Here is an 18,749-nt window from a genome sequence, read left to right on the forward strand (position 1 = left end):
AAGAGCCCACTTCATTACGCAGCTGGAAATGTTAAAGGAGACAACACACACGGAGCTCTCTGCACCAGACCTGGCACGTATCTGAACTCCATTGATGGGGCTGCTGGGAATGGTTTATTTCACTCCGTAAGGAACGCTGGTTCTACCCGGGGCCTGGGTGGTGGGGGATGGGGGGTGCATCTAAGGCAGAGACCAGATCCTCGAGGAACCGAGAGCTAATGGGCAGAAGTCAAGGTGTACCCTGTGCTTACATATCTAAGCTAGCCCTTCCAGGCTATGAGGAAAGAGCCTCATATAAAAAAATTATATTTTTTCACCCCCAAAAAATATATTTTTTCACCCCAAAATAGACTATTAATGTCGTATTTATGTAAATAGGTGGGGCTGGGGAACAGAGAGTCATTTTGGGGAAAAGAGGACAATTTTGGTCTCCAACCATTAGGGTCATCTCAGCCCACAGTGTTTCAGGCCAAAAGCCGGTTGTAACTTGAGAACTTGCCTACCCAGAGTGGTTCAGCTCGGGGCAGCTTTTCCCAACACTACCCTTCCCATAAGCCTGTGCGTCATCTGCGGAATGACCCAGGCCCTTTGTAAGGGAAGTGGGTGTTAAAGCCGGTCCATGAGATGCCCGGCGTGAAAAGTGTCACAAGAAAGGAGGACGTTAATCTCATATCCGACATCAGGAAGGTCTGGGCAGAGCTGGTGGGATGAGGAGGGACATGGAAAGGAAAGCTCATCCTCTGAGAGGCCACCCTCTCCCCTGCAACCCAGAGCACACGCTCTTCCACTGCACTCTGGCATCTGCAGCTATTATTAAGTTACTGTTATAACAATGCAGGTTACTTATGTTAGTATTAGTACTGGGATTGTAATGAGTATAATGCTATTAATATTACAATATTCTGCACCTCGTGGCATTTACCCCATTGCTCTTCACTGGCCTGCTTCCTGTTGCCTTGCACGCTCACCAGAGACCATTCCTTATATTTCCCTAAAACCCCGAGCACACTGCGTGTCTGTGTGTGCGTTTATAGAGGGAGGTAGTGTGTGTTCGTAAAATATCTGACCATCAAAAGGTAGAAGGAAGCGGAGAACAGAAGGATCCAAGATGACAAGGGAAACCTAAATTATGTACTCAGAGGGGACCCATGCCCATTTCCATGTCCTAAGCTCCTAGTCTGAATATGAACCCCTCTTTGCTCCCACAACTGTCGTAGCCTTTTCTGAGGACGCCACTGTTTGAGAGCAGTCATGATTTGATCTTCAAGTAATGAAGGTGAAAAATTCCTAATCTCGTTTTTAGGAGCTGTGTGACCTTCTATAAGATGTTAACCTCTCCTGGCCTCAGTTTCTTCCTCTATCAAATGGGCAGGGTCACATGGAGGTGAAGAGCACAGACTTTGCGAACAACTACTGCTTACTAGCTCTGTGATCCCAGGCCACACTTACTCTGAGCCTCAGGCTCTCCATGCATGAACCGAGAATGACCATCCCTATCATGGGGTTCCTGTAAAGAGTAAGATGGCATACACGAAGACAATGTGCCTGGAAGTGGTCGGTCCCCCTGCACCGACCACTCATGCTCAAGGTTCCAGGCTCCAAGCAAGGAGAGGGGAGGAGGGCACACAGGGCCTCACCTTTGTCCTTGATGAGGTTTTGCACCTCCTGCTTGACACTGTCATTCCAGTGGGTGATGTCCACGTGCAAGGCATAGTCGCAGCAGCTCTTCCCATCCGCCCACTCTCTCCACTTCTCATAGGCCTCCGTCAGGCTGGCCTCCGGCTCAGGTACCACGTGGTCAACTGAACGACACAGGCCCCACATGGGTAAGTCACTGACCCCGTCTCTGCTCCCCTTTGAATAAGCCTCCCCCTGCTTTCTTAGCCAGGGCTGCAAAGTCTGTTTCCTGAGCATGGAATAAACCTTAGAAAGTGCTCCCTGGCAGTTTCCAGATTGCTCATCATTTAACTGTCACATACCCATGTTGCTCTTGGACAAATCACTAGCTTCTCTAAAGCCCAGTTTTCTTATCCTTGAAATCTGTGCTCAGTGAGGTAGAGGGTGGAATGTCATGGTACCTTCCTTCTAATTCTGTTATATGATTAAATGCATGAAAAGGATCTCACCTGATGCCTGGCACACAGTCAGTACTTGGTAAATGTCAATGAGCACCTCCTATGTGCCATTATTACCGGTATCATGGGAAGTCACTGCTAATGGAAAAAGTCAGACTCCCTCCTAAGGGTGTGAAAGAGGGGTTTTAAAGTTATGTCAGGTAACAGGACAATGGCATCCATGTGCTTACTACCATTGGAAAGAGCCAGTGGAATGAACCTGACGCTCAGCCCACAGATCTTACATCCACATAAACTTTTTGTCAAGAATATGTTTTTTGGGGGCACCTGGTTGACTCAGTTGGTTAACTGTCCAACTCTTGGTTTTGGCTCAGGTCATGATCTTAGGATCCTGAGATGGAGCCCTACGGTGGGCTTAGCATGGAGTCTGCTTGTTCCTCCCCCTCTGCTTTACCCCCTATGCTCTCTCTCTAGAATAAATAAATAAGATCTTAAAAAAAAAGAACATATTTTCTTTTCAAGCCCAACTCTACTCCTGCAGTACCCGCAACCATGGACAGCACTGTTTAAAATAAAGACATTTACAGTTGGTGAAAATAAGGCAAAAGTGTCACTCCCATATCTCCCCTTGGGCAGTTGAGGGAAAACACAAATCCGTACACCTTTCCTAAGAACAATTTTGAAATACACATCAAATTTCTTGATTGTTTTCATACCTTAGCTCAATGATTATTCCTGTGCCTAAGAATTATTCCTAAGACAATACACATGGCTGTTTGCAAAATGTGGGTGCCAAAGATGTGTGCCCCTGCAAACATTATTTATAATGTGTTAAGTGAAAACTGGAAACCATCAAAGTCCTGAACAATAGAGACGTTTGGCTAAATAATAAATATAATACCTTCATAAAATGGACATTTAGGCACCCATTTTTAATGCTGTGATGGAATAAAAATAAACAAATGGAAAGACATCCATGACATGATTATTTAGTGAAATGGTACACTAGAACACCACTGACCCACAGTCCGTCTGTTATGACCCTATTTCTGTTTAACTGGAGGGAAGCGAGAGCCACACTGTTAACAGCCACGCAAGCTTTATGGGTTTTCTTTTCTCGCTGCATTTCCAGGGTTTCAAATTATCTACAAAGGACATGTACAGCTTTGTGTTTCTTTGTATGGTTTTCTCTCATCACCTGCAACTCTGACTTTCCTCCGGCTCCTTCCCAGCCTAGAAGACCAAGCACGGTACACACTCCCAGGACACTGAAAAGGTCCATCTCCCTGCCCGAAGGCAAGAGCCAAACCAAGATCACTCACTTTCTCAGCCTTCTACCACGAGCAGCCCACGTGTGCTTATCATAAAGCAAAACGCAAGGAACTACATCACTGACGCATGGGCCTACACCAGGGCCTCTGTGGACAAGCAGCTACTGAGAAGTCAGCTGGCTTCCTCCCTGAGGTTAGAAAAGCTTTGGTCTCCCTGAATTGTGCCTTTTATGGCCCTGATGCAATTTTCCTGGGCTTCCACACCCAACTTGCAGAAGCTCAGCCCTGCTGGTGCTCCCGTCAAAAGGAGGCAAAAGACAGTGAGCAACTCCACAGCTCAGGCTGTTCTGTGGATGGGTGTATATGGTGGTAAAATAAACAGTGCCCTGGCCGACCAAGTTTAGGCCCAGTGCTGGGATGGGACCCAATTCCCTGGGATTCCTTTGGGACAGGAAGGACTGCCTTGGAATGCTATCTGTTCAGTAATCCAATGGTATGCAACTCCCTAGGTTTCTCTGGAATCGCAATAGTTCCCAGAATAAAAGGGGAAAAAAAAAAGAAAAAGAAAGACAGAAAGAAAACAGAGACCAACAAACAAAGGAAACCACCCCCACAGCTTGCCTCATCTTAAGATAGGACTTGGTCAAGATGCAGTGCAGACCAGCTAACAGTAAATACCACTGAAGCCCACGAGTTTCTCAAGAACTGCAGGTCCCATTATCTCTCCCTCTCGGGGATGCTGGGTCCCATTCCCACTGCTCTGCCTCACTCTCTTCCTGCTCCTGCCTCGAGCCCCAGTTAGAATTTCTGAAATAACGTCCGGCCCATGTCCACACATATCCCAGGTTCTGGCCCAGAGATTCCCCACCCACTGCACCCCCAGCCCCGACTATCATAGGACAATCAAGGCCAGCTGTTTTCCTGGCCCCGAGCCTCGTGAATCTTCCCTAAGCACTTGCAGCGAGCTGCCAGGGTGCTTGCCACACCTGCTCTCCTCAGGTCCCGGCAGATAGCACGTCTGTACACTCAAGTAAGAGATGTGTACAAGCTGTCACCAGAGAGCACAGGGGTTGATATGTGAGCGAGAAAGTCACTTGTTGGGGCCAGGAGTGTGGAAGGGCAGGCGACTCACTGATCATGGTGGTGCCTCCCGCTAAGGCGGCCTTCGTCCCTTGGAAGAAGTCATCCACTGTGGTCATCCCCTTGTGTGGCATCTGGAAATGGGTATGGACATCAATGCCTCCCGGGATCACCATCTTCCCATTGGCTTCGATGGTCTTCACTCCTCCAGGGACAATCAGATTGTCTCCAATTTGCCTGGTGAGACAGAGAACAACTTTGAAGACAAACATAGTTTCAGACATTGCAACTCATATTTATCAGCGTGGCCTTTGCAAGTGATTCACAAGCTTAACAATCTAGAAGCAAATACAGACAGGTGTACATCCAGAAAACAACTTATATAGACACAAAACGTGCTGGTCTGCTGTTTGGTGGAACCATGTGTCCTCGCTTAGTACTACAACCTCCGGGGTTGGACAGGGTCTACAATATAGGGTGTGTAAGAAATACTTTTTCAAAAATAGGTGTTTTTATTATGGCTTTATTTTGTTCTTTATCTTAGTAAAGGCTGAACAGTAACATTTGGGAAAGGATTCAGAGAGTGTAAAATAATGAACCATCAGGAGAGACTGAAGGAGGTAATGAATCCTTTAAAGAACACGTATGGGAACTTAGCTATCCCCTAAGTGAGTCCATCTGTGTTCCTAACAAGAGGCATCTGCGTGGGTCACTTTGCACCTCAGCCTTCATTCCCAATTGCACCCTTCCCTGATAATTGATCTGTCAATCACAGCCAAAGGCAGATTCGAAGGAGGAAGCCAAAGAGGCAGATGCCCAGCTGGCAGGCACCTCAGCAGAAGTATCAAGCCAAGGAAGAGGATGGTGACAACCTCTACCAGACACACCTGTGGCCAAGAAGCTTCAGCGCATCCCCAGAAGGAAGAAAGGGGGACTCAGGTGAGGAGGAAGCTGATGAGTACTCCAGAGACACACTACCTACACAAGGCAAGTGACGAAGACAACTACTCCTGGCAAAATGTTACCTTCGAGACTGTCTGATGTTGCTTGGCTTCTATGCGACTTCACACCCTCGATCTAAATGGCCAGTTAATTCTGGATAGACAAGATGCACAAGCATCATGTCCTGGTTGGGGAGACATGTACCCCACGACCAGGGGCGTGAACACGTTCCCCTTTTGTTCACAGCCAGCCAAGACAGACACCCTCTGGGGACAATAAGTCTACCACTGGTCCTCCAAAATCTAAGTCTTGCAACTCAAATAAAGTATTCTTGACATCTCTAAGAATTCAACCTCACCACATCCCCACTGGGCCATTCCAGAGTCGCCACAATTCAAAACACGCTGTGGAAAAAACTGCAGCCTCTGACGATACCTCCATTATAGTCCAGATACTAGCCACTATGTTCTCATTTTTCTCCCTCTCTCCTCTTCGTCTGAGGCAAATTGAGAACCAAGGGTAAGAAGAGTTAGTAGCCCTCCCCGCGCATGTGTATATGCTGTGTGTTTCCACCAGTTTTGAAAACTAGTGGAATACCATGTCTTAAACAGAAATGCCTTCCTAATTTTTCTCCACTGAGCCACTCAAGATCACAGTAATCCTTAAAGGTTTGGTTCCCACCTCCCTTCCTTGGTCAAATCCCTACTGACAGCCAGGTCTAATAATTAAGAGTACAGATCTACCCTGGAGGCAGACTGAGTTCACAATCTCTGCTAGTTATTAGCTTCATGACCTTGGCCAAGTTACTTTACCTCATCATGTCTTAATTCCTTCAACTGTAGAATGTAATAAAAATGTTTCCTCCATAGGTTTGTCATATAGATTAAGTTTTAGTATGTCAGGCCCACAGAAGGCTGTTAGGCACGGCACAGGAGAATCCGAAAAGCATCAGCTATGATAATTAATAACCATACTAACCCCACATGGCACCCTCCTTCCCTATGAATCTCATCTATTCTCCTACTTTAATACTAGATGCTGATATTATCTGGTAATGTTATACCCTTTGATAAACACAGATATCTCAGTTCCCCTAAAAAACTATAAGGTCCCAGACATCTGGGTGGCTCAGTGGTTGAGTGTCTGCCTTTGGTTCAGGTCGTGATCCCAGGGTCCCGGGATCGAGTCCCACATCAGGCTCCCCACAGGGAGCCTGCTTCTCCCTCAGCTTATGTCTCTGCCTCTCTCTGTGTCTCTCATGAATAAATAAATAAATCTTTAAACCAAGACTGTAAGGTCCCTGGGGGAAGATGTGGGTCCCAGTGATAGCCAGCATAGCATGTGGCATAGCATGGGTCCCATGCCTTAAATAATCACCTTGCACACAGCAGGCACTCCATAAATATTCACAGATATTCACATAGCAATCTGACAATCAGGGGGAATTATTTCTGTGTTTATGCTCTGTTAATTCAGGATGTTTTTGAAGATATATAAAATGTCAGGATTAGATGAAGATCATTTTAATATACCCTTTTCTCCACACCAACGCACACATCTGATGGTTACATCCCTTCTATAGCATCCTTGGGAAGCGGCCTTCTCATCTATTCTAATAGAGATGGCAAAAAGGATTTACACAGTTAACTCTGGTAGTAGATGCCTGACTTCAATTAGTGACGCCCATCATGAGTTCTGAAATGAGGAAGAAGCATTAGGTACTACTCTCTTCTACCGTCTCTGAAAATCTCTAAATGAGGGAACTTGCTATCTCCAAAGAGAGCCGACTATATACAATAATTTTTTTAGTACGAGAAAAATATAAGATTACTTGGGGCTTATTTTTGAAGAAAGTATTGTTTCTAATTAATTAATTGTTAATTATTGGTTAGTTTGCTCACTATTTTCATTTTGCCTATTTCTAATATGAAAAGGTGTTTATGTAGGTAAGACAACTAAACTAGAAGATGTTCATTCACGCATGTTTATTTGTTCATTCATTCAATGTATTTGATTAATGTGTTGATCATTAGCAAGTTACTTCCTCTCTGTGTTCCTTTTTGTCCTCATCTGAGAAAAGGGTAGTAATAGTACTTACTTCATGGAATTGCCCATGAAATAAATGAAATTACGCATGTAAAACATTGAACAGTGCCTGGCGCATACTGCACAGTCAATGAAAGGTAGTTCTTCTTAAAAGTCTCTCCATGCTAAGTACTGGGTTAAGTGCTTGGATATGGAGATGAACAAGGTAGGGTCCTTGCCTTCAGAGAGCTTAACAGGGTCAGAACGGCTGTTGACTCATAAAAGCACAAGGTGTTTTGAAGGCTCATAGAAGGGAAACCAGCCTAGTTTGGGGACTGACAAGGAACACCCACCTACAGAGTTATATCTAAGCCCAAGTCTTCAAAGATAAGGAAGAGATCCACTATATCCAATGAGTTTAAATAATGTAATAATAAAATTGAACATGGCCAGGGATGGCTAACAGGATGAACTGGATACATCAATCTTCTACAATATCTGTTCAGTGCAGAGACATAACTCATTCTATGTGATGAAAAGTTATGTGTAGACCAAATCCTCTTTTACAGGTCACTATGTAGGGAACCTGCACAAAAACGTAACCTGATTGCACAGTTTCCAGGCTCCCAAAAGCAAATCATTTTAAAAGGTAGGTATACATCTCTGAAGTACCTGTTTGAAAATCTTGTCTGAGATGTATGTCTTCTCTGTGTTCCGCCCAACTAAACTCCACGTAAGTTAAGGATCAGTTCAAATGGCCTCTCCAGCCCCAAACCATCCTGTGATGGGATTTCTCCTTTCTGTGCACTTCTACATCACTTATCCTCACTTGAACTCCTATGATACCAAATGCACGAGCCTTATGTTTATATGGAGCTGTAACTGTGTGCACACCTTTTCAATAAACTTAAGGACAATAGTCACATCTTCCACTTCTCTAAGATGCATAGGGTGCCCCATCAGTGTCCTTTGCACAAAGAGGCCTGCAGCATCATTTGGTTGACTGAATTTAGATTTTTCACTTCATTCACAAGATGTGAATAAATTAAGGCTAGCTCCCATTTTAAGGGATTATGTGCAACCAGAACAAAGGGTTAAAATAAAGATTCACTTTGGGGCTCCTGGGTGGCTCAGGCGGTTGAGCATCCAACTCTTGGTTTCAGCTCAGGTCATGATCTCAGGGGCCTGAGATGGAGCCCCACATCAGTCTCCACGCTCTGCAAGACATTTGTCTGAAGATTCTCTCCCCCTTCCTCTGCCCCTTTCCTCACTCACTCACTCTCTCTAAAATAATTATAAATCTTTTAAAAAATAGACTCATTTTTTTAACAAGAAGAAGAAATAAAACACAGGGAACCAAAGGTCTAGGCAAGCTTCTTTCTGAGCCTCTCAGGAAGAAAGGAAGTACAAAAAAATAAAGATACGATTCTATATACTTACTTTATTAAACCATCTTCCATGTAAATATCAGCATAAAAGGATTGATCATCATTGACGATTCTACCGCCCTTGATAAGGAGACGGTCACTCTAGAAAAGAAGGCAAACATAAGTCATTCTCACAGCTAGGAATTCAGAGAAGAGGGGGTCTGCAAAAGTTTTCAGTTCACCAGTCTAGAGGTCTAGTAGGAACACAGTGACTTAAGACACTGAGCCTCAACGCACTCAGTGTTTGAATTGGGTATATTTGTCAGGGATCCAGTCTTTGACATTTGCCCCAGATTCAAATTATTCTAGAGCTTCACCTCTTGCTTCTGCAACCTACCTAGCCACTCAGAAACATAGCTACTTGAGGGAAGACACTCTTGTGTTATCTTTTCTGGCTCACTAAGCAGTAAATATTGAAAGTAGTATATAACTTATACCTCAGTGTCTTGCATCCTGTTGGCACTCAACAGTGATTCTCAAAAATAGAACCTGGGATCAGACATACAATGAAATAGCCTCTGAAAGTCTTTATAATGACATGAGGATCATGCTATATTTAAAATTCAGGATTCTTACACAGGTATGCAAACGTTGCACACAAGCTTATAGAATGTACAGGAAAAGCACTGAATGGAAAAAAGACAAAATAGCTATAGTATTCTATAGATCTCTAGTCTTTAACCCAGGTGGAGAAATTATGCAGGATTCACATTTGCTTCATTAAACTCTCACATTTTCTGAGATGTGTCTGTTGCCTATTATGAAAAAATTTTTTTTATAATTAAAGTCTTTTTTTAAGTGATCCAACTGGAAACAATGCACATACAGTCCAAGGTAATTAAGGAAATATAGACATATAGCTCCTATATGTCAGTAGAGGAACCAACCAGTGTCAGCTTTCAATATCACAGATTTCATTAAAAGAATGAATGGAGGGCCCCTGGTTGGCTCAGTCGGTTAAGCTTCTGCCTTCAGCTCAGGTCATGATCTCAGAGTCCTGGGATCAAGCCCCGCATCAGGCTCCCTGCTCAATGGGGAGCGTGCTTCTCCCTCTACCCCTCCTCCCTGCTTGTGATCTCTCTCTCTCACTTCCTCTCTTTTAGATAGATAGATAGATAGATAGATAGATAGATAGATAGATAGAGACAGATAGGTAGCTTTTCTGGGGTCCTGACAGCGAAGAGAAATCTCAGGAGCCTGGCTGAATGGAAAGGCTTGAAGAGAGAATGGTACATTGCATTTTGTTATGAATTCAACTTACAGACTTCAATTCTATCCACCCACCCACCCACCCATCCATCCATTGTTCATCTATCCACTCATCTAGCAAGTAATTATTTAATATATATGACTAAATACATAGAGAGGATCCAGTAGTTAATGAGTCATACCATGTCATTGCTTTTATGAAACCTAAGGGGCAATAAAGAAAAAAGAAAATCAAAAAAATAAACAACGTAAAATTGTATCAAGTGTCACAAAACATAGGTGAGTGGGCTTGTTTAAACCGAGGTGAAAAGAGGCCTTTGCAGGGATGATCAAAGAGATGGGGTGGGAATGGAGAGCTGCAGGCAGAGGGGACAGCATGTGCAGATGCCCTGTGGTAGAAAGAAGTTTTGTTTCTTTGAAATCCGGAAAAAGATCAGTGTCGAGATGGGGAGCTTAGGGATCAAGGAGGAAAGCGGCAGAGATGAAGTTGGCAAGGCAGTTGAACTGGCTTTCACAAAGTACATCAGTTTAATGGGGAAGGAAGTCTATGAATAAATAGGCTGATTTCTGGTCTTGGAAATAAAAGGGTGTGAACCAGGCCAGAAAATGAGATTTGAGGCTAGGCATCCACATGGGATACGGCTTAGTGCCACTTAGCTGCTCCCACGTTCAAGGTACTACAGGAGAGCAGGAAATTGCATCGTGTCATACTATCGGGGGAGAGGATCTGAAAGACACATGGATCAAGGAGGCACCCAGGAAAACACCCACCTCTGCCGCAAGGAAAATGTACAAATGAGACCAAATGTAAATTCCCACCACGCATGATCCACAAGGCCTCCCTGATCTGGCGCTCGTCTCTATGTCCACCCTCATTTCCATCACATATAGCCTCATGTGTCATTCCATGGCAAATTCAGAAACATGCAGCAGGCTCTCTGGCCACTAAGCCTTTGCAAAAAAGTTCCCTCTGCCTTCTTGCCATGTTCACGTGGCTTCTGACAACCAACTCTCCTCTGTCAAGCCTCGAATCGAAGTGTTTCTCCTGCAGGACGCATTACCTGACTTGCCAGCAAGTTTCACCTACTCCGCTTGCAATTTTGCTCAAACAACCCCATTGTCTACAATAACTGCTGTTCACCAGAACCTGGTGCTTCAGGGGTTCCACTGTTCCACTGTCTCCTGACTAGACCAAAGACTCCTTTGGTCTTGGGACTATACATCTCTTTAATCTTTCCACCTTTGTTCCTGGAGCTCATCCTAGACAGCTACTGAATACTGGTAAGCCGAATGGGTGAAGGGTGGGATATAGGTTGCATCATGTCATTATGACGGAAAGGCCATTTGAGTCACAAAATTATGTGATGTGGCCAGAAAGTTGGACTACTGTTTTAAGAGTAATTGCAAAATTATATAAGGCAGTCCCAGGACTGTGCTTCCCAAACTAGGGTGTGCACATTAAAAGAATATAGAGTCCCAGGCCCTGCTCTAGGCCACTAAATCTGAATTTTATAAACCCCACAAATGGTTCTCATGCAGATCATCAGCCAGCCCAAGTCAGAGACCAGCACTGGAACTCATGGTGCTGTGTGTCCAAGGCACAGTTCTGTGTGTCTAGAGAGATAGCAAAAGCATCTCTAAAAGAAGCTTTGTAGTAATAGTCTTGGTAACTCTAAGGTTTGCCTCTAATAGCTTAGTGCTCTTCTGACATTCTTTATCTTCCTAGCAAAGAACTGAAGTAAACTTTTTGGAAAGGGGCCAGCTAGCACCTGTAGTGAGCCCTGGTATGAAATATGACCACCCTCCTGTCTAGGGAACATCTAGCCTAGGGAACCAACTGACATGATCATTACTTCCTTCAACAAGCATCAAATATCAGCAGAGGGGCAAAAGCTATCTCAGGCCCATGGTGCCTCAGGGAATACTAACGGGTGATCCAAGTGGAATTAACACCATTGCGATGGCATCATTGGAAACTCTTCAAATGCTAATTCGATATATCTTCTCCGGCTCAATAATCAGGAATCAAAATAGATAGAGCACAGAGATGAAATACAGGCCGGTGGAAGTTTCAGAGATGGGAGCAACAAGACTCCTGCTCTTTGGACTGCTATGGTATCAATATTATTTCTTTTCATCATGCAGACCAGAGATATCCAAACCTCAATTCACAGAGCTCAAACACATGCTGCCCCTGGAGCTCCCCAGCCTATTCCCTACCTTCTGTTAAAGCGATTCATCAAGTGACTTCGTTAATTTTAACTCTTTCCATGGATGTGGGATCCACTAACAAAGGGTAGCCTAGGCAAACTGTCATTGGACACAGGAAAGTCTGAAAGGCAAGCCTTGAATTTGGCCTTGACAAACAGCAGAACCACTGATCACCCTCAGGTTACATAAAACCAAACCTTAATGGTTACCAAACATGCTTGTCTGTGAGTTCACAGACCAGATGAACACATGCGAGGGTTGAAAACCAGCAAGACAAACAAATCTGCCATCTATGATTAAAAGTCATCCTGCATGATGTTACAAAGGACTGGTGAATGTGGTGGCCCAGCAGGGCTCTTCACTTTCTGTTCCCAGCAGCTGATGGTGTCGAGCATCTGTGAGCTGATGCCCAAAGAGGTGAAATGGTCTAGTTTGGACATCTACGAAGGCTTCTCATGGGATGATATAGACAAAGAATGATGATATTTCTAGAGCACACTGGGATTATCTAGAACCCAGAATAAAGAAATGGAGAGCCTAAAATAACCAAGGACTCTGACTGCCTTGGGCCCTGCCCTGTTGCCCAGGGTTGAGGATGGGAGGTCTGGAAGGCTAGTGGGGTGCCCAGGCATACCAGCAGGCCAGGTTGTGTCCAGCTGGCTTCTCCCCTGGGTGGGAGAATCAGGTCGACCACTTAACGAACTATGTGATCTTGAATTAGGACTTAACCCCTCAGAACTTCAGTTTCTATTAGCTCAGAGTGGATAATAATACCTAGCTCACCTCACAATGGGGCTGCCAGGAATAAACGAGGGAGGGAGAGTGTGTGTGAGCTCACACGCACATGCACATATCAAATAACCAGCACATAGTAAACACTTTTATATATTAGTTATATTGATTCCATTCATATTATTTACAGCACTTGAAAAACATTTTTAAAAGATTTAAATTACGAAGTATATTAGAGAGAGATGGTCCCCATTTTCCAAATGGAGAGATAGGCACAAAGGTGAGCAACTTTCTCTAAGCAACAGAGTTGATTAGTTCCACTGGGAAGCAAATCCAGGTCTCTACCTCTGGGCACTGGACAGATTTCCACCTGAGGCCATGGAACCACTTATCCTGAAACCTTATGACAAGGGGCTCTTTCTGGCTCTCCTTACTGTTTGCTATTAAATCTGACTGTTCCAGGGCTCAAACTGATGACCAGTTGGCTATAGCAGGTAACTTTAGGAATCCAACAACTCTGAAGCCACGACTTATAAAAGTAGTGCAGCAGTGCATTAAACCTGCCCCTTATGGCCAGAGTATGTTCATGCAACTTATAAAAGGATGTAACATACAATCCAGGGTAGCACCAGCCCTTCAAGTCTGACAGAGTCCAATCTTTTTTCCTCACTAATGTATGGTAATGATCAGAAAAAAAAAAAAAAAACATAAAAGTTTGTTTGTTAGAGTTTGTTAGAAAGAGGGAGAGAAGAGAAGAGAGACAGAGAGAAAAAGAAGAGAGGAGAGAGTATTCTGGGTGGCTCAGTCAGTTTAGGGTCATGAGTTTGAGCCCTGTGTTTTGCTTCATGCTGGGTGTGTGTGTGGGAGAGAGAGAGAGAGAGAGAGAGAGAGAGAGAGAAAGAGAGAAAGAAAGAAAGAAAGAGAAAAGAAAAAGAAAAAGAAAAAGAAAAAGAAAAAGAAAAAAAAAAGAAAAAAGAGGAAAGGCTGGATTCAAACCAGAACAGAGAATGAAAAAACAGAATCTTGAACTCAAGCCTACTGGAGATGTGGGTTCCCATTTTAGTTTTCCTCGTCAAGTCTTGAACTTAAAAGAACTTAAATCACCACTTCTGTCTGTCTGAGGTAATGAGAATATGCCTCCCAGAGAAACCAGAGCCCTCTGTGGACTCCTTCCCAGTGAATAAAGTCAGTCTGAGAACAGTACTTAAGACACATCTGTTCTATACTCTGCCGACATTCCAGCAGCTCAGAATAAAAACTATAATCCTAGCAACAGAAAAGGAGGATATAAAATGAAGAACGTCTTCCAAAGTCAAATATTTTGTTACCTGCGTTCAAATCACAACGCCCAGACTCTGACCCTCAGTGGGGACTCAAGATCCTTTTAAAGTCCAGATGAAGGCGCAGGTGGTTATTTAAAACAAATCCCCATCTGAGTAATTACACGGAACTCCCTAGAAAACATCCCCACGCTGCCGCTACCTGTGCTTGGACAAGTGACTTCGCTTCTCCAGGCTTCAGCTACCTCAAAGGGGACAATGACATCTTTCTCTGAGGGTGCTGCTCAGGATTATGGGGATGCTAGATGGAAAGGGCTGAGCTCTGTGCAGCACCGTATAAATGCTTAATACGTGGGAGCTACATCTTTTTTAGAACTGGCCACTGTAAAACTGCCTGCTCACAAATACTCAGGAGGAAGTGAACTAGCACTTTATTAATCAAAACAGAACAGACCTGGCCATAAAGGGAATGCCAGAGACGCCAGTCCCCACTCAACCCTCGGCAACTGTTCTCAGCTCCTGCCACCAGCAGCCAAGCTCAGCCAAGACTTCTCCTCTCAAACCCACCCCCAGAGGGCAAGTTCCCCTGGTCCCTCCAGGTCATTCTTCCTCTGGAAATAAGCCTCCACGAGGAGGTAACAATCCACTTGCTCTCTTACAGCAGGAATGGAGAGTGGGTGGCATTCTTAAACCTGTCCCCAAACCCACTCTCCCTGGGCAATGTATGGATCTGTCTCTAAGACCCTCACAACGAATTTACCATTGAGACAGAAAGAGAAAGACCTGGGAGAAAAGAGACACCTGGAAGAGAAATGCAGTTTCTTGGCTCTGAGTCTGTATTGAAATTGAGCAGTTTCACAGCAGATGCCACAGACGAGTCTCAAAGACATTCTTTCTCTCGTCGTCCAAATATACGTAAGCCCAGGTGTGCTAGATGGAGGGTCACCAGGGGCACTGCCTTCAAAGCAGAGCCCACTAAACAGAATTCCTAACAACGGGAAGTACCATGTTCACTTTATTAGGTTTATTTTGGCCCTGGAGGGGTGGAACCCAAGGCAGGAGAGGCAAGAGAGGCAGGAGAGACGCTAACCCAGAGGAATCAGTAGCCACGAGCAATATGAACCAGGGCAGGGTGGACACTCGCTCCTCTGAACTAGAACAAAGCCAGCTACGTGCATTCTTCCCGCCCCAGGACCATGTTAACCACTTCAGAGACGTGATTATCAGAGGGCCAGACAAGTTATGTAGCCTGCCCTGGGTCAGAATGGAGTGGGGGATGAACTGTGGATGGCATCTTAATCCCAGCCCCCTGATAACAGTCTCCCAATCTTCAGCAGGGTTCCAGCCACCCATCAGCACAAGTGGATAACCAGGTTAGGAACGAGACGTTGGGGAGGGGAGGTGGACAGAAGCCACAGAGCCATTCCGGTCGCAAGCAGGAAGGTCAGCTGGGCCTATGAAGCCCAAATCTCAGATACTTGTGCACCATTTTCATGATATTTGGCCTAACCTGGTAGAAACTGCACTGTCATTTACTCCATCTTAATAAATGTAATGTATTCTTAATAAGTATATTTTCAAAGTAAACACTGTCTTACTCCTATAAATTCTAAGCCAGTATCACTTACCAAAAATAGACCGCAAACCTAGGAATGAGTACTATAAAAACATCACTATATTTTGGCGACACTGCTGCCTTCGAAAGGGTTTTGAAGGAGGAACTCAGATCTGCTGCCTTCTTTAAAAAACAAAGTTACCAAGTGTCAGGGAGGTGTCCAATTCAGATGAGCAAGACACTGAGACTTCTTCCTTGAACCACTCAGCAGGTTAGAAAAAGAAAGGGGACAAGATGTCCCAACGTGGGATTCAATGTTATTTAATGCCCTCTTAGGGAACAACCTAAAATGATCTCACAAAACAGCAGGAATTCCACCCCTGCTCTTTAAACATGGACCACCGTGGGCCGACATGGGCCAATGTGGATCCACACAGGGCCCAGAGCAGAGTCACAAGGACGTCTCAAATTCAGGCAGCACATTGGAGGAAGGAGATTACTAGGGATCATAAAGGATCACTGTGCCAGAAGGTTAGGGGGGGTAGGGAGGGATGAGAGAAAGAGGCAGAGTAGGGTAGATGTGGTATGGGAACACACATGCCTTATCAGAAAATAGGAAGCACCAGATCTGGAGAAAAAAAGAAACTAGCACATCTTTAGCTAGATGCTGAGAGAGAAAAATAGAAAGGCTGCTGCCTGGGATGGAAAGCAAAACAGTTTGCACAGCCATTCAAGAGTTTAGGGAGAGACTAAGACAGCGTGGAACTGACCTGTATTTGCATCTCTGCTACTAAGTACGGTGTGATATTGGCAGGTGACCTGATCTAATTCTGAACCCCAGTTTCCTTGTCTTAGTGGAGTTCAATTAATCCTCAGCTTCCTTAGCTTTAGTTCTCTAAAAAGGTCTGCTTACGTATCTATAAAGTACAGATCCCTAATGTGAGAATTAACTATCAGGCAGGGTCAGACACTTGGAAAACTCTCCATAAGTGGTAGGCATAATGCTACTGCTGCCACTACAACCACTGTGCCACCATCTCGAGTTTACTGCTCTACTCATACAGATATACAACTTAAAGGCAAATCCAAATCACAGGAAAAGTGTAAAGTAGGTATCACTATTATATATAAACTATGTTGCTCAGGACCAGAATGTAAAGTAGGATACAGACTAAAGAAAAGTCAGTACTTTTAAGAACTAATTGATGGCCATCTTTGGTGTGAATTTAGGTGATGGTTTTGTGCTTTATTACTTGCTTGCTTTTGTTTGTTCCTTTTTAGGCCTCAAATCTATGCAGCTACAGTAAAAGTGCTCTGTACAGAGGCAGACTAGATAACTGGGATCCAGCTTTGTTCAAACAGTATCCCATGTCCCTTGAGCTCAACAGCCTGTGCAAAAGCCAAATGCCTACTTCATCAGGAAGGAGTGCGTGAAATTTCAACCCAGGCCTTGATTCTAGGGATAAATGGGCTTAATAATTCATTACTGAAACACACACTTCTGTGACTACTGCCTGTGAAGTTGTAGGTTAGGAGCATGTAGGAGAAGTAAGCTATGAGCACAAAGAGCAATACGACGTCAAGAGAAAGAGTCAAACTATCTACATAAAATGATCAGTGGATGCCAGTAGTTTAGGGAGATAGGGAGTGAAGGTGGTGCCCTGAAGATTTGAGGGACACTGAAACTATGCCATAAGATACTTTAATTGTGGATACGGGACATTTCGCATTTGTTAAAACCACAGAACTGCACAAAAGTGAACCTTCATGTAAAACTATCGACTTTTGTTAATAACATATCAACACCAGTCCATCAATTGTAACAGATATACCACACCAAAGCAATATGCTAATAATGGAAAACTTTGGGGTAGAGGGAACAGAGGGAGTTTATGAGCGTGCTCCATGCTTTCTGCTCAGTTTTTCCATAAACCAAAAAGCAAAGTCTGTCAACTAAGAGAGAGAAAGATAAAGAGAAAAATCTTCTGTCCAGGAGAAATCAAGTAAGAGTCCACAGAGACCTTATAGAAGTAGGTCTTGGGAAAATGACTCATCTGGACACCAGGGTACAGCCAAAGAGATAATTCTGACCAGAGTGAGAGAATAATATTTTTTTTAAGATTTAATTTTTTTAAAGATTTATTTATTTTATTCGAGAGAGAGAGAGAATGGGGGACGGGCAGAGGGAGAGAGACCATCTTAGGCAGACTCCCCTCCCTGCTGAGCACGGAGCCTGACAGGGGGCTCGATCTCACAACCCTAAAGTCACAACCTAAGCCAAAACCAAGAGTCAGATGCTCAACTGACTGAGTCACCCACGTGCCCTGAGGAATGATAATTTATCACTAGCATTTACTGAAACCTTCTTATGCGCTAGAAAGTCTTTGAAGAGTTCAATGAACCATCAGTGAAATGCTGATATTCTCCTCATTGCACTGATGAAGACATGAAAGCTTACAGAGGTTGGCTCGTGGTCCAACATCACATAACCAGTCAGTAGGAGAACCAACTGTATCAATGCAAGGAATGCATTTCAGTGGGCAACGTGGTGTTGGGCAGAGTCCCTGATGCCTAGAATCCCAGAATGGGGGACTCAAGAGATAGCTGGCTAATGATTTGGCCTTCATTCTGTGGATGCTGGGGAGCTCTAGAAGGATTTTGAGAAAATGAATGAAATACAATCTCAGAGTAGAAAAGAAAAAAATAAGGGGCACCTGGGTGGCTCAGGGGTTGAGCATCTGCCTTCGGCTCAGGTCGTGATCCCAGTGTCCTGGGATCGAGTCCCACATCGGCTCCCCACAGGAAGCCTGCTTCTCCTTCTGCTTATGTCTCTGCCTCTCTCTATGTCTCTCATAAATAAATAAATAAAATCTTAAAAAAAAAAAAAAGAAAAGAAAATTAAACTGACAAAATAACTATGCTGGAGATAAAGGAATGAATAG

At 44.2% G+C, this 18,749-nt stretch overlaps 1 protein-coding gene across 7 annotated transcripts in view; it reads right to left on the reverse strand.

Moving 5' to 3' along the window:
* DPYSL3 (dihydropyrimidinase like 3) overlaps positions 1-18,749 on the reverse strand; it is a 119,629-nt gene that overhangs the window by 23,726 nt on the left and 77,154 nt on the right. For 4 of the 7 annotated variants that reach the window (XM_077897775.1, XM_077897776.1, XM_077897778.1 and 1 more), the window contains exons 2-4: positions 8,834-8,922; positions 4,479-4,663; positions 1,638-1,802 (exon numbers count right to left, since the gene is read on the reverse strand). In XM_077897775.1, coding sequence (XP_077753901.1) covers positions 1,638-1,802; positions 4,479-4,663; positions 8,834-8,922 — 439 coding nt within the window. Of the gene's footprint in view, positions 1-1,637; positions 1,803-4,478; positions 4,664-8,833; positions 8,923-10,800; positions 10,942-11,090; positions 11,227-12,874; positions 12,916-18,749 lie in introns of those variants that run through there. The other 3 variants (XM_077897780.1, XM_077897781.1, XM_077897777.1) reach the window with 3 other exon arrangements.

Source organism: Canis aureus, chromosome 5, assembly GCF_053574225.1.
Source record: "Canis aureus isolate CA01 chromosome 5, VMU_Caureus_v.1.0, whole genome shotgun sequence".
In the NCBI taxonomy this organism is placed as follows: domain Eukaryota; kingdom Metazoa; phylum Chordata; class Mammalia; order Carnivora; family Canidae; genus Canis; species Canis aureus.